The sequence below is a fragment of the Rhinatrema bivittatum genome, chromosome 12, assembly GCF_901001135.1.
Source record: "Rhinatrema bivittatum chromosome 12, aRhiBiv1.1, whole genome shotgun sequence".
NCBI classification, from domain to species: domain Eukaryota; kingdom Metazoa; phylum Chordata; class Amphibia; order Gymnophiona; family Rhinatrematidae; genus Rhinatrema; species Rhinatrema bivittatum.
In genome coordinates this window covers 46,266,193-46,283,065 of record NC_042626.1, presented here as the reverse complement: position 1 = coordinate 46,283,065, position 16,873 = coordinate 46,266,193, and the positions used below count along the sequence as shown (strand labels likewise).

The following is a 16,873-nucleotide window of genomic DNA, read 5'->3' as shown; positions in this document are numbered from 1 at the left end:
TGTTATGAATATCTTGAAAAACAGACTGGATGGACAGATCCTGAGCACTGGATTGAGAATCAGCCAAAAGAGAGTGAGTGTGGTTGAGGCACCTTCCTGAAAGACTCTTTGTTTTGCAGCAATCATAAATACTCACTGCCTCTTGTTTTTCTTTATGCCTGGAAGAAACATGGTGATGGGAGCACAGAGTGCAGTACGGCAGACTACAGACCCCCCGAGGTGGAGCAGGAGGTGGTGGCTGATGAGAATCATGAAGACGATGAGCCCGAGGAGTGCTTTACAGAAGGTAGGGGATGCGCCCAAGGAAAGAGAACATGAAAGATCCTGTAGGACTTTTAGCTAGGGGCAAGTCAATCCTGCTCTGGAGCAAATGTAATTGGTAAAATCCAATGGAGGTAGCCAATGCACATCTGTCTCAAGCATATTCATTGCAGATATCCTGAAAACCGGACTGGCTGGGAGTCTCTCAGGTCACATTTGTGAATCACTGAACCAGTGCTTTGCATAAATAAGTGCAAAATAAACCCTCACTCAAATTTCAAAAGAAATAGTAGGTCAATTACAGAGTAATTTTTTTTTACAGAGTTAACCAAAAAGTTAAGTAAATAAAACTTCAAAGGATGCAGACAGCAGTCTAGCATCGAGATGGGGTCTTCCTGGTCTTTGGCAGTGAACATCATATGACACTGTATGATTATTTATCTGTTGTGGATAGGTATGCCTATGAGTCTTGGTATTGCCAGCGGGTGCTATAGTTTGATGAAACTAGTGTGCCCATTTTGAGAGGGTTAGAAGGTTCCGGAGCAAAGACGAGGTACAGAGAGGAGAGCCTTAACACAAGGCTGAAGGAGTGAGTGTCTCTCTTTGCAGAGGGCACTTAATCAAGTCTTTCCCCCCCCCACAGGGAAAGGACCAAGAAGGGCACTTGAGGAGACGAAGCTCTTCCAGGGAAGGTGCTGGGGCCCCAGTATCCTTGAGAGGGGAGATTTATTGGAGTTTCACGAGATAGAACACCTTAGAAGTTATCCGAATGAAAAAGGTATTTGAGAAGAGAGTACCAGAGAGGACTGTGTCTTAGAGGAGGATTCCACATGAAGAAGAAACTGCTCCACTGAGGACCTAGTTTTGGAGTTGCACTTTCCTAAAAAGAGATCAGCAAGAAGTTGCAAGAGGTTGAGGCGGAGAGGCTAGGAAACAGAGAAGGAGATTAACCCCTAGCAGAAATGGTGCTGGGGAGTGAACCTGCTCCAAGGGCTTACTGGAAAAAGGGAAAGAGACTGAGACTTGGGGTTTGTTGCAGCGTGGTGCCCTAGCCTGTAGGGTGCCAGTTATTTTTGGACTTTTTTTTAACCTGTCGTCAGGGCTACTAAAAGACCTTATTTTGATCAACATCTTTGGGGTCAGTGTGGTGGATTTTGGAGTGATTGGGCTGGTGAGCAGAAGGTGAGAAAAATCCTATGGGTTTTGAAAGACTGGTTTCTCCCACCCACACACACACACACCCGAATGAGAACCCTGGGAGATCCCAGGCCGTGCTTGGTCCTTGAGCTTCCTACTGAGCACCTGTGCCCAAGAGCTGATTGGGAAGGTGGCTACCAATGATTACCCAATGCTAGGTCCATGTTAGGAGAAAAGTACCTTGGTGGTGTTGTGGATAACACCTTGCAATCTTCACTTCAGTATGTGTTGGAAGCCAATAAAAAGCAATAGAATATTAGGAATTATTTGGAAAGGAATAGAGAACAAAACTGGGAATATAATAATGCCTCTGTATCCATCCATGGTGTGCCCATGCCTTATGTGTAGTTCTAGACCCCACACTTTACAAAAGATAGAGCAGTACTATAAAAAGTACATGAAAGGGCAGCAAAAATGATTATGGGTCAGAATCGATTCCCTTATGAAGGCAGCTCAAACAGCTAGGGCTCTTCAGTTTGGAGAAGGGACAACTTAGAGGGGATATGATTAAGATGTAAATGTAAGGTATAGAACATGTTGATAGGAATGGCCATTTATACTATCAAACAGTACTAGGACTAGGGGACACACCCGGAAACTAACAGGTAGCAGATTTAAAATACATTTAAGAAAATATTTTTTAATTAAACACACAATCAAGTTGTGGAACTTGTTGCCATAAAATGTGGTTAAGGTTATAAGTATAACTGAGTGTAAAAAAGGTTTGGACAAGTTTCTGGAAGACAGGTCCATCAATAATTATGAGCTAGACCAAGTGTAGGAAACTCTGCTACCACAAACAGGTTTGGTTTTCAGGATATCCATAATGAATATCCTATTTTTTCCAGCATCAGATGGACAATAAACTATTTTATTCTATACACAAGCAATAATTCTCAACCCTTTGTCTTCAGCAGAGCATGTGATAATGCTGCCCTGCACCTTAACTTCTGTAAGGAGCTGCACAGAGTTTAAAAGTTTATAGCAAAGGTTCTGTGGCCCTGGCGCCTTGACTCTGCATCTGCCCACTCTGCTTTATTCAGCTTGTGTGCGGAGGTTCCCTTGTCTTTATGTTGACATCACTCAAGGCAAGGGAAGAAGGTGGTGGAATATCCGGAAGACATGTTTCAAAATCGTTGAGCACAAATGGTTTGAGACCTTCATCATCTTCATGATTCTTCTCAGCAGCGGAGCGCTGGTAATTAATTTCTTTGCTTTTCTTGGGGAGTCAAATTCAAATCGAAAACCATTTTAGAAACATTCAGTGCCTCTTAGCCGGATAAATTCAGTTATCTTGCTAAGTGGCATGTTATTCAGCTAAATGATTATCTGTCTAAATAGTACGGTAGGTGTGTCAGGGGCATTCCAGGGCGTGACTATTATCCAACTAACTTAGCTGGATAAGTCAGAACTGCTATTTAGCAGTATAAAGTTAGCCAGGTAAGTTAAACTTATCCAGGTGCATTCAGTGGTGTGGCCATGCCGCTGAATATCCCAGCTAAGTCAGCCAGATATGTTTATCCAACTAACTTTCGATATTCTATGAATAAAGACATTGTTATATATTTTTTTCTCTTGTTCTTGAAGTGAACACAAGCCATTTTTGTTGAAATGCTTGTTGAGGTGGAAACAATGTGTGTGTGGGTGTATATTAGGGATGTGAATCGTTTTTTGACGATTTAAAATATCGTCAGATATATTTTAAATCGTCAAAAATCGTTAGGGCCACGATACAATACCAATTCCCCCGATTTATCGTCAAAAAATCGTAAATCGGGGGAAGGGGGAGGGCAGGAAAACCGGCACACTAAAACCCCCTAAAACCCACCCCCGACCCTTTAAATTAAATCCCCCACCCTCCCGAACCCCCCCCCCCCCAAATGCCTTAAATTACCTGGGGGTCCAGCGGCACACTAAAACACGGCAACTAAAACCCCCTAAAACCCACCCCGACCCTTTAAATTAAATCCCCCCCCAAATGCCTTAAATTACCTGGGGGTCCGTAGCGGCGGTCCATAGCTTAAATTACCTCCGTAGCGGCGGTCCGTAGCTAAATCGGGGGAAGGGGGAGAGCAGGAAAACCGGCACACTAAATCGTGTAGTCTTCAGCCGGCGCCATTTTGCAAAATGGCCGCCGCAAAATGGCGGCGGCCATAGACCAAAACGATTCGACGCAGGAGGTCATTCCGGACCCCCGCTGGACTTTTGGCAAGTCTTGTGGGGGTCAGGAGGCCCCCCCAAGCTGGCCAAAAGTTCCTGGGGGTCCAGCGGGGGTCAAGGAGCGATTTCCTGCCGCGAATCGTTTTCTGTACGGAAAATGGCGCCGGCAGGAGATCGACTGCAGGAGGTCATTCAGCGGGGGTCAACCCCCGCTGAACGGCGCCATTTTCCGTACGGAAAATGATTCGCGGCAGGAAATCGCTCCTTGACCCCCGCTGGACCCCCAGGAACTTTTGGCCAGCTTGGGGGGGCCTCCTGACCCCCACAAGACTTGCCAAAAGTCCAGCGGGGGTCCGGAACGACCTCCTGCGTCGAATCGTTTTGGTCTATGGCCGCCGCCATTTTGCGGCAGCCATTTTGCAAAATGGCGCCGGCTGAAGACTACACGATTTAGTGTGCCGGTTTTCCTGCTCTCCCCCTTCCCCCGATTTAGCTACGGACCGCCGCTACGGAGGTAATTTAAGCTATGGACCGCCGCTACGGACCCCCAGGTAATTTAAGGCATTTGGGGGGGGGTTCGGGAGGGGGGGGGATTTAATTTAAAGGGTCGGGGTGGGTTTTAGGGGGTTTTAGTTGCCGTGTTTTAGTGTGCCGCTGGACCCCCAGGTAATTTAAGGCATTTGGGGGGGGTTCGGGAGGGTGGGGGATTTAATTTAAAGGGTCGGGGGTGGGTTTTAGGGGGTTTTAGTGTGCCGGCTCACGATTTTAACGATTTTCACGATACTTTACACACCCAAACGGCAACAATACGATTCCCTCCCCCTCCCAGCCGAAATCGATCGTTAAGACGATCGAGGACACGATTCACATCTCTAGTGTATATTGTATAGACATAAACTGGTTTTGATGCAATGCTTAAATTCACCTTATTTACTGATTCCCCCTCATGAATATATATATCTGATTATGGCTACTGGTTCAGATTTAATGAAACTATAGTTTCACCATTTCATCTTGAAAACAGTTTTCCCTCTGTAGCACATGTGTTTTCTCCAAACAAAATATTTGCTATCTTCAGCCATTGTTAGACATTATGTTGTACACTGGTCAAGACTGTATGAGTAAATTAGAATTAAAAAGCCAAAGCTTAATCCCTGGAGATATTATGATTATTGTGAACAAAAAGAAAGTATGGAGGAAGGTGTTAAAAGTCACACCTCATTAGACTCCAATCCGATTATCTTCAAAGATCCTTTCTATAACCCCTCCCTATGACTCATGGAGCCATCATTTATACCACCTCCAAACCCATCCATTTTGGGGGAAGGACCCTCCACTCACTATCTCCTATATACCCCCTTGGACTTCCCATTGCTAGACAGTTCTTAGTATTAAATACAGTAAACATTTCAGTGAAACCTCACAAGTGTCACATTATGTATATGAAGTAGAAGCTTATAGATAGATGTATTAATAGAAATATATATTTATGCTTCCAAAGCTCATAAGCAATTATGAAAATGTGCAGCGCATTTTACAAAGTTCTCCAGGTTTTCCAATAATCTGGGTTTCCTTTCTCGGAAGTGACATGTGCTTGTACCGTTCCAGGCATTTGAGGATGTGAACATTGAGCAGCGGAAAATAATTCGCATCATTCTGGAGTATGCAGACAAGGTCTTCACCTATGTCTTCGTCATTGAAATGCTCCTGAAATGGGTAGCCTATGGTTTCAAGGTTTACTTCACCAATGCCTGGTGCTGGCTGGACTTCCTAATTGTGGATGTAAGTTTCACCATCCTCCCCTTAAATCCTTCTCTTCACAGCCCTATGTTTTCTCAAATGGGCAATTTTTATGTGCTGCATTATGTAAAGGGGATGGAACTTCACTGGGGGCATGGAAGGGCCTCCTTTTGAAGAGAAAAGAGATGGGATTCCATAGGGGCTGGGAAGTGTACAATTGCTTTTCCCCTGCTTTCTCCACTCTCTCTCCTTGGCAGTTATGGTATCTGTTGCTTTAAGGGGACAAAAGCCTGTTCCTCCGGTTGAGACAGGGGGAATACACTGCTGTAATTCATCTGTTAACAAAGCAAGAAGGCAGAGGAAGTGGATTAAATTGCAGCCGGATACCTCTGCATAATATTACTGTCTTGGGGGATGAGTAAATAAACAATCAGCCATCAGCTGTCAGTGTCCTTAGTCAGACCTTGCATTTGGAGCTATAAAAACCATAAGCGGAAGGATTCTGCATTCTAGGACACACTAAAGGGCATTGCTATTGCTATTGCAGAAGGATGAGCCTATCAGTGTGCTAATGCTTCCTGTTACTCCAGACTGGGAAGGGAAAGTTGACTGTTAATGAATGGGCAGCCCCCTGACCCTGGGCAGAATTTTGCTGCTCAATGAACTTCCTGATAGGGTTATTGTTACAAGAAGGAGAGGATGAAGGGGGATATGGAAGTCCAACATGGTCTGTTAGGGTCCACAGAAAAAGGGAATGATAAAAGAAAAGCATTTGCAAGGTATTAAGAAGGGAGGTTCTTGCACAATCTGAATTACTTGCAGGGCCAGTTTTCAAGAACTAATTGGGATACACATTCATTCTCTGGCTGAGATAGATATAAGTCCTCTTATACTAGAACTGGAGGGCTCGGGGTAGGGCACAGGGATACAGAGCTGGTCACCTCTAGGACTGGAGGGCTCAGGGGATGGGCACAATGATAGAGCCTGTCGCTTCTAGGACTGGAGGGCTCAGCAGAGGAGCACAGGGATACAGAGCCTGTCGCTTCTAGGACTGGAGGGCTCAACCGAGGAGCACAAGGATACAGAGCCTGTCACCTCTAGGACTGGAGGGCTCAGGGGATGGGCACAGGGATACAGAGCCTGTCACCTCTAGGACTGGAGGGCTCAGCCGAGGAGCACAGGGATACAGAGCCTGTCACCTCTAGGACTGGAGGGCTCAGGGGAGGGGCACAGGGATACAGAGCCTGTCACCTCTAGGACTGGAGGGCTCAGGGGAGGGGTACAGGGATACAGAGCCTGTCACCTCTAGGACTGGAGAGCACAGGGGAGGGGCACAGGGATACAGAGCCTGTCACCTCTAGGACTGGAGGGCTCAGTGGATAGGCACAGGGATACAGAGCCTGTCATCTCTAGGACTGGGGGGCTTAGGGGAGGGGCACAGGGATACAGAGCCTGTCACCTCTAGGACTGGAGGGCTCAGGGGAGGGGCACAGGGATACAGAGCCTGTCACCTCTAGGACTGGAGGGCTCAGGGGAGGGGCACAGGGATACAGAGCCTGTCACCTCTAGGACTGGAGGGCTCAGGGGAGGGGCCAGGGATACAGAGCCTGTCACCTCTAGGACTGGAGGGCTCAAGGGATGGGCACAGGGATGCAGAGCCTGACACCTCTAGGACTGAGGGGCTCAGGGGAGGGGCACAGGGATACAGAGCCTGTCACCTCTAGGACTGGAGGGCGCAGGCGAGGGGCACAGGGATACAGAGCCTGTCACTTCTAGGACTGGAGGGCTCAGGGGAGGGGCACAGGGATACAGAGCCTGTCACCTCTAGGACTGGAGGGCTCAGGGGATGGGCACAGGGATACAGAGCCTGTCACCTCTAGAGCTGGAATGTCTTAGGTGATGGACACAAAGATAGAGGACTTTATGCCTGCAGATTGAAAGTTGTAATTTAGCTTCAGCAACTAGTAAACCAGAAAAATGCCTTGTCTGAAAGGACAAATATGGCGCCAGTTCCTTGTACAGAGCTGCCTGTATCACTAATCCCATTATTAAGATTGGCAATAGAGGTTTGCCTCCAGGATGACAGTCTCAGCTGAGTGTCCAGGGACTGAAAAGGCATGGAGACTGACTTCCCATCTTACCCCTAGAGGTGGTTTCTTCAAATTAAGGATGAGGCACAGTAGCCTGATGTAATACCCGAAACTCGTGATCTGTGAGAGAAATACCACACAAATGTATACAAGTTTTTATGGGAGACACAGAAGCAACAATACTAGGAAACTTAAGTTGCACTTTGCATCCTGCACGGGCCACTAATTTCTCTCTCTTTTCTTTACTAAGGTTTCCTTGATCAGTTTAACAGCAAACTTGATGGGGTACTCGGAACTGGGCCCCATTAAGTCTCTCAGAACTTTAAGGGCGCTGAGACCCCTCAGAGCTCTTTCTAGATTCGAAGGCATGAGAGTAAGTATTGAATACTGCCCAGTTACACGAAGTGCAGAAAAGCAGAATATAAATCATTCAATCAATAAATGGAACGTATAATTCATGCGCAAAGAGCATTACAGCAGGAGGAAATAAAAGAATCATTGTACAAACAGTTATTAAAAGAGAATTTTCGGGGATGAAGTGATGGATGACTTAGAGAATGGCAGCCTAAGGAAATGGTACAATTCCAGTGATTTCAGTTGTAAAGAGTACTTACCCAGGGCCGGCACTTCTAGTAGGCAAACTAGACAGTCACCTAAAACGCCAAACCTTGGAGGGAGGGGAAAAATCACAAGCATGAGTCCCTGGCTACCAGAGGCCCAAGTAAAAAGGGAGAGTCAAGGCAGGGCTGCCAGCAGAGCCTATCCCGTCAGCAGCCAAAAGGAGAGTCCCAATAAGAACATAAGAAAATGCCATACTGGGTCAGACCAAGGGTCCATCAAGCCCAGCATCCTGTTTCCAACAGTGGCCAATCCAGGCCATAAGAACCTGGCAAGTGCCCAAACACTAAGTATATTCCATGTAACCATTGCTAATGGCAGTGGCTATTCTCTAAGTGAACTTAATAGCAGGTAATGGACTTCTCCTCCAAGAACTTATCCAATCCTTTTTTAAACACAGCTATACTAACTGCACGAACCACATTGTGAGAGGCCATCCTCCTCCTGGCAGCCGAAGAAGAAAAGGAGAGACCCGGTGCGGTCCATCCCACCAGTGGTAGAAGAAGAGTGGCTCAATAGAGCTATTAGTGGAGCCCATCACGCCTAAGGCCAAAGATGAGAAGGAGAGGCCCCTGTATGCATGTGTGGGTGTGTATGTTCATTTTAATGACCGTACATCAAAATGGTACCCTCCACTTAAGAGGAAGACGCCGGAGAGACATCACTCTAGCACCTCCTCCAAATGGAGGGCATCATATGGAGAGGATTCAGATAGAAAATGTCTGGAGGCGAGGTCCATCGCATCAGGCCTGGACTTCCAAGCCGGGCCCCAGCATCAAACTATGTCATCAGAACAACCCCCCCCCCCCCCCCCCCCCCCCCCCACACACACACACACACACCCCACACACACACAGAATAAGTGAGGACTGTGAAAATTCCTGGCCATGGACATTTTTGGGGAGTGGGCAGAGGGTTTTATTTTTCCTTTCTTCCCAAAAAGAAATTAAAAAAAAAATCAATGAAATCTCATTGGTTTTTCTATCATTTCAGTTTGAAAACATAAAACGAAACAGGAAATGAAAAAAAATTTCCTATTTCATTTCAAACGAAAGCATATTCCTAATGAAAATGCTTACTTTTGTGCATATAGTTCCAAGCCCAATTTACCCAGACCTCCATTGCTTGACCCAGGCCTTCCATCAGTTCACCCACACTTTCCACCACTTGCCTTAGACCCCTCCACCCAAAAACTGCTGACAAAAGAAAAATCAGATTTAATTCCTGCAACTTGATTAGCAGTTGCAAAAACATGCACGCACGTCTGATGACGTATGCATCAACTCTACTTATAAAATATGTGAATGTGTGTGCACTTTCTGACCCCACCCAGGAATACCCTCACAGTGCCCCGGAAGTACCTTCTATGTCCATGCATAATTTTCCATGCAGCAGCAGAAGTACACTCGTACCTGAAACCATCTGGAAATGTGCTTGGTCCGCACATATACAAATTTTATGCACAAAAACCTAGCATAAGTCTTTGAAAATTCACCCATAAATGTCTGATTACTGGAATGAAAAGTATGTAAGTCATTTTTACTGCTTTTCGTTTAATCGCTGGACTGTCTAGCAATAAGTTAATCCAAAGGCATGTAAAACATCATAGAAAATGATGCAGTGCCTGGGGTCTGGGACCTGAGGTACAGGGCCTGGCACTTGCTAGGGTTGCTAACTGGCTCCAGATTTTGAGGACAGATTGACCCAGTCCTTGTTTTACCCCCACTGCATGCCAGGACTTCTCTACTGAAGTCTTTTAGAAAAGCAAAACTACAAGTCCCGACATGCAGTGAAGTAAAGCCAGGACCGGATCAGCCTTTCCTGAAAATCTGAAGCCAACTAGCAACCCTAGCACTCACCAGGAGCTGGAAGCTAGGTGAATGCAGATGGGCGCTCAAGAGTGTGAGCCCCTGTGCTGCGATGCGACTGACACAACCCCAGGACTGGCTATGGTCCATGCTGCTGGTAGGCGAACACATCCGGACACTGGCTGGCTGAAACAGTAATAGTCTTGGCTTGGAAACTGGAACATGTGGACGTCCAACACACACCAGGAACTGAGACCCAGCAGTGCAATGATGGTCTCTGGAGTAGCCCTCCAGCTACTTGAAAGCCCTTGCGGCCTGCCACTGTGAAAAAGTTTGTGCATGAGGACAGCAAAGGCTGAGGACACAAGACAAGATGTGATGAAGGCTAGGACATGACTCTGAAGACTTGGACAAGATGAAGGCTCAGGGCTTGGGAACATGGTGAAGGCTCTGAGGGAGTCTGGCACCGCTTCGTGTCTTACACAACCGCCAATAGCGACGCCAATAGCGACGCAGGCACTGAACTCAAAGACTTGGAAGACGACGGAAGCTTGAACAAGAACTCTGAAGACAAGGAACAGGACTCAGAAACTCGGATTCAGATTCAGACTTAGGGACTCAGACTCAGGCTCAGACTTTAAAATCATGGAAGGCCTTCCATAGACTTGAACCAGCAATGAAGACTATGAAGACTCTAGACAGGACGAAGGCTGGAACCAGGAACAAGACAAAGACTTGGATTCAGGAACAAGATGAAGACTTGGATTCGGGAATAAGATGAAGACTTGACCAGGACTCAGAAAACACAGGAACCAGGAACACGACGAGAGACCAGGAACATCATAGGAATGAAGACATGGAGGATCTCCAACGATGAAGACAGAAAATAGAAGATCTTGCGAAGGCCAGGCGCAAAGACTGAAGAGCCCTTTTATAGGGCTTGCAGGAGATCACATCACAGTGAGGCACCGCGGCATTTCCTGCCATAGACTCTTCAAATCCGGGCTGAGACATGGGCGTCAAACCAAGGGGAAGACACCGGCAAGGATAGAGGACATCAGCGCAGTGATGGAGAAGGCAGCCCACAGGCCATGAAGATCGAGGCATAGCCCTCGAAAGCTCTTTTGTACTGCCACTGTGAAGCGGTTTGTGCATCAGGACAGACAAAGGCTGAGGACTCAAGACAAGACATGACAAAGGCTTGAACATGACTCTGAAGACTTGGACAAAGGCTCTGAGGAAGTCTGGCAGCACTGCGTGCCCTACACAACCTAGGGGCTGGCCACGGACCCCTGCCAATAGCAGTGCAGGAACTGGATTCAAAGATTTGGAACAAGACAGAAGCTGGAACAAGAACACCGAAGACCAGAGACACGTCTCAGGAGCTCAGACTGAGACTCAGACTCATGGACTTGGACTCAGGCTCAGACTTTAAAACCAAGGACATCGAACTGTACAGTCTGGGAAAACAAATAAGCAGATTGTGATAAATTGCAGGAGGACCTTGTGAGACTGGAAATTTGGGCATCCAAAAGGCAGATGAAATTTAATGTGGATAAGTGCAAGGTGATGTATATAGGGAAAAATAACCCATGCTGTAGTTACACAATGTTAGGGTTAATATTAAGAGCTACCACACAGGAAAGAGATCTAGGTGTCATAGTGGATAATACATTGAAATTGTTGGCTCAGTGTGCTGCGGCAGTCAAAAAAGCAAACATAATGTTAGGAATTATTAGGAAGGGAATGGTGAATAAAACGGGAAATGTCATAATGCTTCTGTATCGCTCCATGGTGAGACCGCACCTTGAATACTGTGTACATTTCTGGTTGCCGCATCTCAAAAAAGATATAGTTGAGATGGAGAAGGTACAGAGAAGGGTGACCAAAATGATAAAGGGGATGGAACAGCTCCACTATGAGAAAAGACTAAGAAGGTTAGGGTTGTTCAGCTTGGAGAAGAGACAGCTGAGGTATTTAAAATCATGAGAGGGCTATAACGGGTAAAGGTGAATCAGTTATTTATTCTTTTGGCACTCCATGAAGTTAGCATGTAGCACATTTAAAACTAATTGGAGAAAATTCTTTTTCACTCAATACACAATTAAACTCTGGAATTTGTTGCCAGGGGATGTGGTTAGTGCAGTTAGTGTAGCTGGGTTTATAAAAGGTTTGGATAAGTTCTTGGAGGGGAAGTCCATTACCTGCTATTAATCAAGTTGACTTAGAAAATAGCCACCGCTATTACTAGCACCAGTAGCATGATTTTAGGTAATTTTTGGGTACTTGCCAGGTACTTGTAGCTTGGATTGGCTACTGTTGAAAACAGGATGCTGGGCTTGATGGACCCTTGGTCTGACCTAGTATGGCAATTTCTTATGTTCTTATGAAAATAGTGAAATCTGTATATAAAGGTAAGTGCTCTAAAGAGACATCAGGGGAAGATAATTTAATTTGAGTACATGTAACCTTTAAGACAAAAATAATTAGCTTGATTTATTTTGTTTTTTTACTTGGTCTTCAGCTGCCTCAGTTGTACTCATGGTGACATTATGAGGAATTACTGAAATTGTAATCTATTACTCAGAAAAATACATTTAACAGTACAATACCTAATTTATTTGATATATTCTATGAAAACAAGAATTTTAAATAATAATCTTCCTAAAAATTACATTGAAAAGGATTCACTAATCTAAATCTCTAAAAAAATGCAAAGGTCTATATACTTATCTCATCAAAAGTCCAATATTCTATGACTTTGGAATAATAATGAAGGTATATTCTCCAAATGTTCAATATCTTCCAAGTTTTCACGAACACTTTTGTAATCCAGAGAGGAATCCTCCTATAACTTATAAATGTTCCTGAAACTCCAATAAAGGATTCAATTGTTCATTATTCAAAATTGTGTTGTGATCCATAACCCATTTCTATTGAAAAAATTGTTTTAAAAAAATATGTAAATCCAAATAGGAACCAATTACAGAAAGCAGAGCTTTAAGCTATTTCGATTACATGGGTTTGGCCATCTGGAGAAAGAAATTTGAAATTTGAGATTGAAGTCTCTGCCTTCTGTGATTGGTTCCCATTTGGATTTAAATATTTTTTTAAATTAATTTTTCAGTGGAAATAGGTTATGGATCACAACACAATTTTGAATAATGAACAATTTAGATCTTTCTTGGAGTTTCAGGAACATTTATAAGCTATACAATGATTCTTCTCCGGATTACAAAAGTGTTCGTGAAACATTGGAAGATACTGAAGATCTGGAGAATGTACCTTCATTATTATTCCAAAGTCATAGAATATTGGACTTTTGATGATATATGTCTGTAGATCTTTGTATTTTTTGAGAGATGTAGTGAGTTGAGTGCAATGTAATTTTTAATAGAATAGTAAAATAAATTCAGTGAAATTCTGCCAGCAGGCATTGTGAAAGCTGTTGGAGTGCACTGTTTTTAAAGCTGCCCTTCTAGAGAACAGTGTTTTGGCATGAAACATCTGTGCCTCAAAGGTTATGTATGGGCACTCATGGTGGCATAGCATTGGCATTCCTTTACATTTTCAGAATAAATGAATCAATGCAATGATTAAAGCATTCTTCAGCCGGCCCTTGTGCTTCCTCCCTTGGCAGGTGGTGGTAAACGCGCTGCTAGGCGCTATCCCCTCCATCATGAATGTGCTGCTGGTCTGTCTCATCTTCTGGCTGATATTCAGCATTATGGGCGTTAACCTTTTTGCTGGAAAGTTTTATCGGTGTATCAACACCACCACTTCTGACCTCTTTGATATCAGCATTGTGAACAATAGGTCAGACTGCCTGGCCTTGAATCACACGGGTGAGATCCGTTGGGTGAATGTGAAAGTGAACTTTGACAATGTGGGCCTAGGATATCTCTCCCTGCTACAGGTGGTAAGTTGGAGACTAACACGTATTCTCCTCTTTGCATGTTCTTGTTTATGCCCAATGTAGACTCAGCAAGATGCTCCAATCCTGGTAACAGTGCAACAAACCACATGTGAAGCATAAAAAGCCACTTGTACAATGAAAATAGGTGTTAAACCCTCATAGATGAGCAGATGGTATGAACGCAAAAAGCGTTTTTATCAATTTGTTCACTTATTGATAAAGTGTAACAATAGAGTCTGCTCTATGTGTTTAATCACAGGGTTTATTAACTCTATACAAGCATGGTAAGCCACTTTTTCCTTGTTTTTAAGTATATTTAAGTATATGTTTTTAAGTATATTTCTCAAAAAGTATCTCAAAAAGTATTTTAATGCTACATTGAGCGCATAAATGTCTTTTTTGTCTTTTTTTCGTTAAACACATATGTATTGCTCCAACACCAAACAAAGCTTAGAAAGACACTTATCCTTTTGAGTAGCGCAGGAGCATAAAACAACAGCTCTGCGATGCCCGACACCACCGGTGTTTCGGTATCTTCATCAGGGGCTATTGATATTAGTGTCTTGGCTGGAGATTAATTATGTGGCATCAGCGTTGCCACATAATTAATCTCACATAATTAATCTCCAGCCAAGACACTAATATCAATAGCTTTTTATGCTTCACATGTGGTTTGTTGCACTATTATAGATTAATTTACCACATAGTTATCAGTATTGTGCCTTGTATTGCCAATCCTGGTAACGGCATCTCAGGTTTGTGGACTATGGATCAATCATGGGGTATTGAGCACTACACACCTGGTTCAAAGCACCCTTGAACCATCACTGCTAGAACTAGGTGGGTCTGAGAGGAGATGAACCAAACCCTGGCTCTAAACTGGATTGGGGAGAGAGAAAGGAAGGCATAACATGGGTTATATTTTCTGAACCACAGCCAACGCTGTGCTGATGTAGCTCGAAAGAAATATGGAATCTCAGAGCAGCTGGTGACATCAGCACATCACTCAGTTCCCACAAGCAGATAACATTGATCTGCTGCTGACGGAACAAAATGGATGCTGCCAGTGTAATCAGATGCCTGGAGCCTTCTTCAGGGTAAGCCAACTTAGGCGTTAAACTTAATAGCCAGAGAGATGGGCACGTTTCATCTGACAGACTTCATTAATTGCAGAGGTTATTTTGAATTCACTATAACTGATGTTCCTTAAGCTGAGCCTTGTTGGAAAAGCCTTCTTTAGAATTAGCTCATAAACAAATTCACATGCAATAACACATGACTGGTGTATGTCAATTATAGCATCATAGTTCCTACCTGGCTGTGAATTTGATCTCGGTGGAGCTGAGCAGGAAGCCATGATCATTACTTTGCGTCATGGGGAAAAGACAGGGCAGATTCTAGTTGCAATTTATCTATAGGCAGAAACTAAAGAAGTTTTTCTTGCTCTCCCTACAGGCTACCTTCAAAGGCTGGATGGATATCATGTATGCTGCAGTGGATTCCCGAGAAGTGAGATAAACCATGTCCTGCTGACCAATAACTGTTGCACAGAGCATGCGCTTTTGACATTGTAGAAAATGTGTCCATGCCAATGTATGACGCATGTTTTTAAAACTCTATAGTGTGTGCCATGCACATGAGGTTCTGGGAGGGGGTGGGGGATGGAGAATTACCTTGCATCTTGGGACCACTGTGTTCCTACCTACCTTTGTAATTCATCCTACTTTGTGTGAGTGTCAACCCTGTACACCGTTGTGGACTAGTGATTCTCACATGGAACGACGGTATATATAACACTCAAATAAATAAAACGAACAATGATTGGAACAAGGGAGGTTGACTTCTGGCTGTGCACAGAGGTTCACTGGGAAGGTCATGTGCTAGCATGGAACACATGCCTCCTGGTGGATGAGGGGGGGACAGGGGTTCTTCCTTCACAGCGGGGAAAGCAAATGTTGCTTACCTGTAACAGGTGTTCTCAGAGGTCAGCAGGATGTTAGTTCTCACATATGGGTGACATCACAGGATGGAGCCCAATCATGGAACACTTTTGTCAAAGTTTCTAGAACTTTGACTGGCCCCTACTGGGCATGCCCAGCATGGCACCAACCCTGCAGCCAGCAGGGGTCCCCCTTCAGTCTTGTTAAAAAGCTAAAGGTATTGCCGAAAATAAAATAAGAAAACGTAACGAACCCAACACCGCGGGGCGGTGGGCGGGTTTCGTGAGGACTAACATCCTACTGTCCTGTGAGAACACCTGTTACAGGTAAGCAACATTTGCTTTCTCACAGGACAAGCAGGATGGTTGTCCTCACATATGGGTGAGTACCGAGCTGAGGATGTCCGAGTATGCACCAAATATACCCAGGCGTGCAAGGCACTAGGCCTGGGATGAAATTTGGCTGAGGGCATCCTGAACCCCACCGGGCAGGCGGAAGGGTGTTGGTACGTCACGTTGTAAATAGGTTGCGCAAGACAGACTGGCCGAAGATGGAATCTTGTCTTCCGGCTTTGTCCAAGCAATAGTGGGCTGTAAAGGTGTGGAGAAAACTCCAGGTGGCAGCCCTGCAAATGCCAGGAAGCGGCACCGATTGTAGGTGTGCTACTGAAGTCGTCATGGCCCTCACAGAGCGTGCCTTAACACGGTTGTGAAGTGGAATGCCTGCTTGCCAATAGCAAAAGGATATGTAGTCCGCTAACCAGGAGGAGAGAGTTTGTAAACCCACAGGCTGCCCCAATTTGATAGGATGGAAAGAGACAAACAATTGAGTGCTTTTCCTGTGGGCAGCTGTACGGTCTAGGTAGAACGCTAGAGCCCGTTTGCAGTCAAGGGTATGCAGAGCCTGCTCTCCTGGATTGGAATGGGGCCTGGGAAAAAAGGTAGGTAGTATAATGGATTGATTGAGATGAAACTCCGATACATAGAAACATAGAAACATAGAAATGATGTCAGAAGAAGACCAAATGGCCCATCAAGTCTGCCCAGCAAGCTACGCACTTTATCCATTTTTTTTCCCTTTTTCTCTCTCCCACCTGTTACTATTGGCTTCCAGTACCCTCCAGCCCTAATTCCCCTCCACCCA

General features: G+C 44.9%; 1 protein-coding gene across 2 annotated transcripts in view; it reads left to right on the top strand.

The window, feature by feature from the left end:
- SCN4A (sodium voltage-gated channel alpha subunit 4) overlaps window positions 1-16,873 on the top strand; it is a 176,224-nt gene that overhangs the window by 124,321 nt on the left and 35,030 nt on the right. For both annotated transcript variants that reach the window (XM_029572321.1, XM_029572322.1), the window contains exons 17-22: window positions 166-286; window positions 2,502-2,656; window positions 5,227-5,400; window positions 7,699-7,821; window positions 13,515-13,793; window positions 15,246-15,299. In XM_029572321.1, the coding sequence (XP_029428181.1) occupies window positions 166-286; window positions 2,502-2,656; window positions 5,227-5,400; window positions 7,699-7,821; window positions 13,515-13,793; window positions 15,246-15,299 (906 nt within the window). The remainder of the gene's footprint in view (window positions 1-165; window positions 287-2,501; window positions 2,657-5,226; window positions 5,401-7,698; window positions 7,822-13,514; window positions 13,794-15,245; window positions 15,300-16,873) is intronic.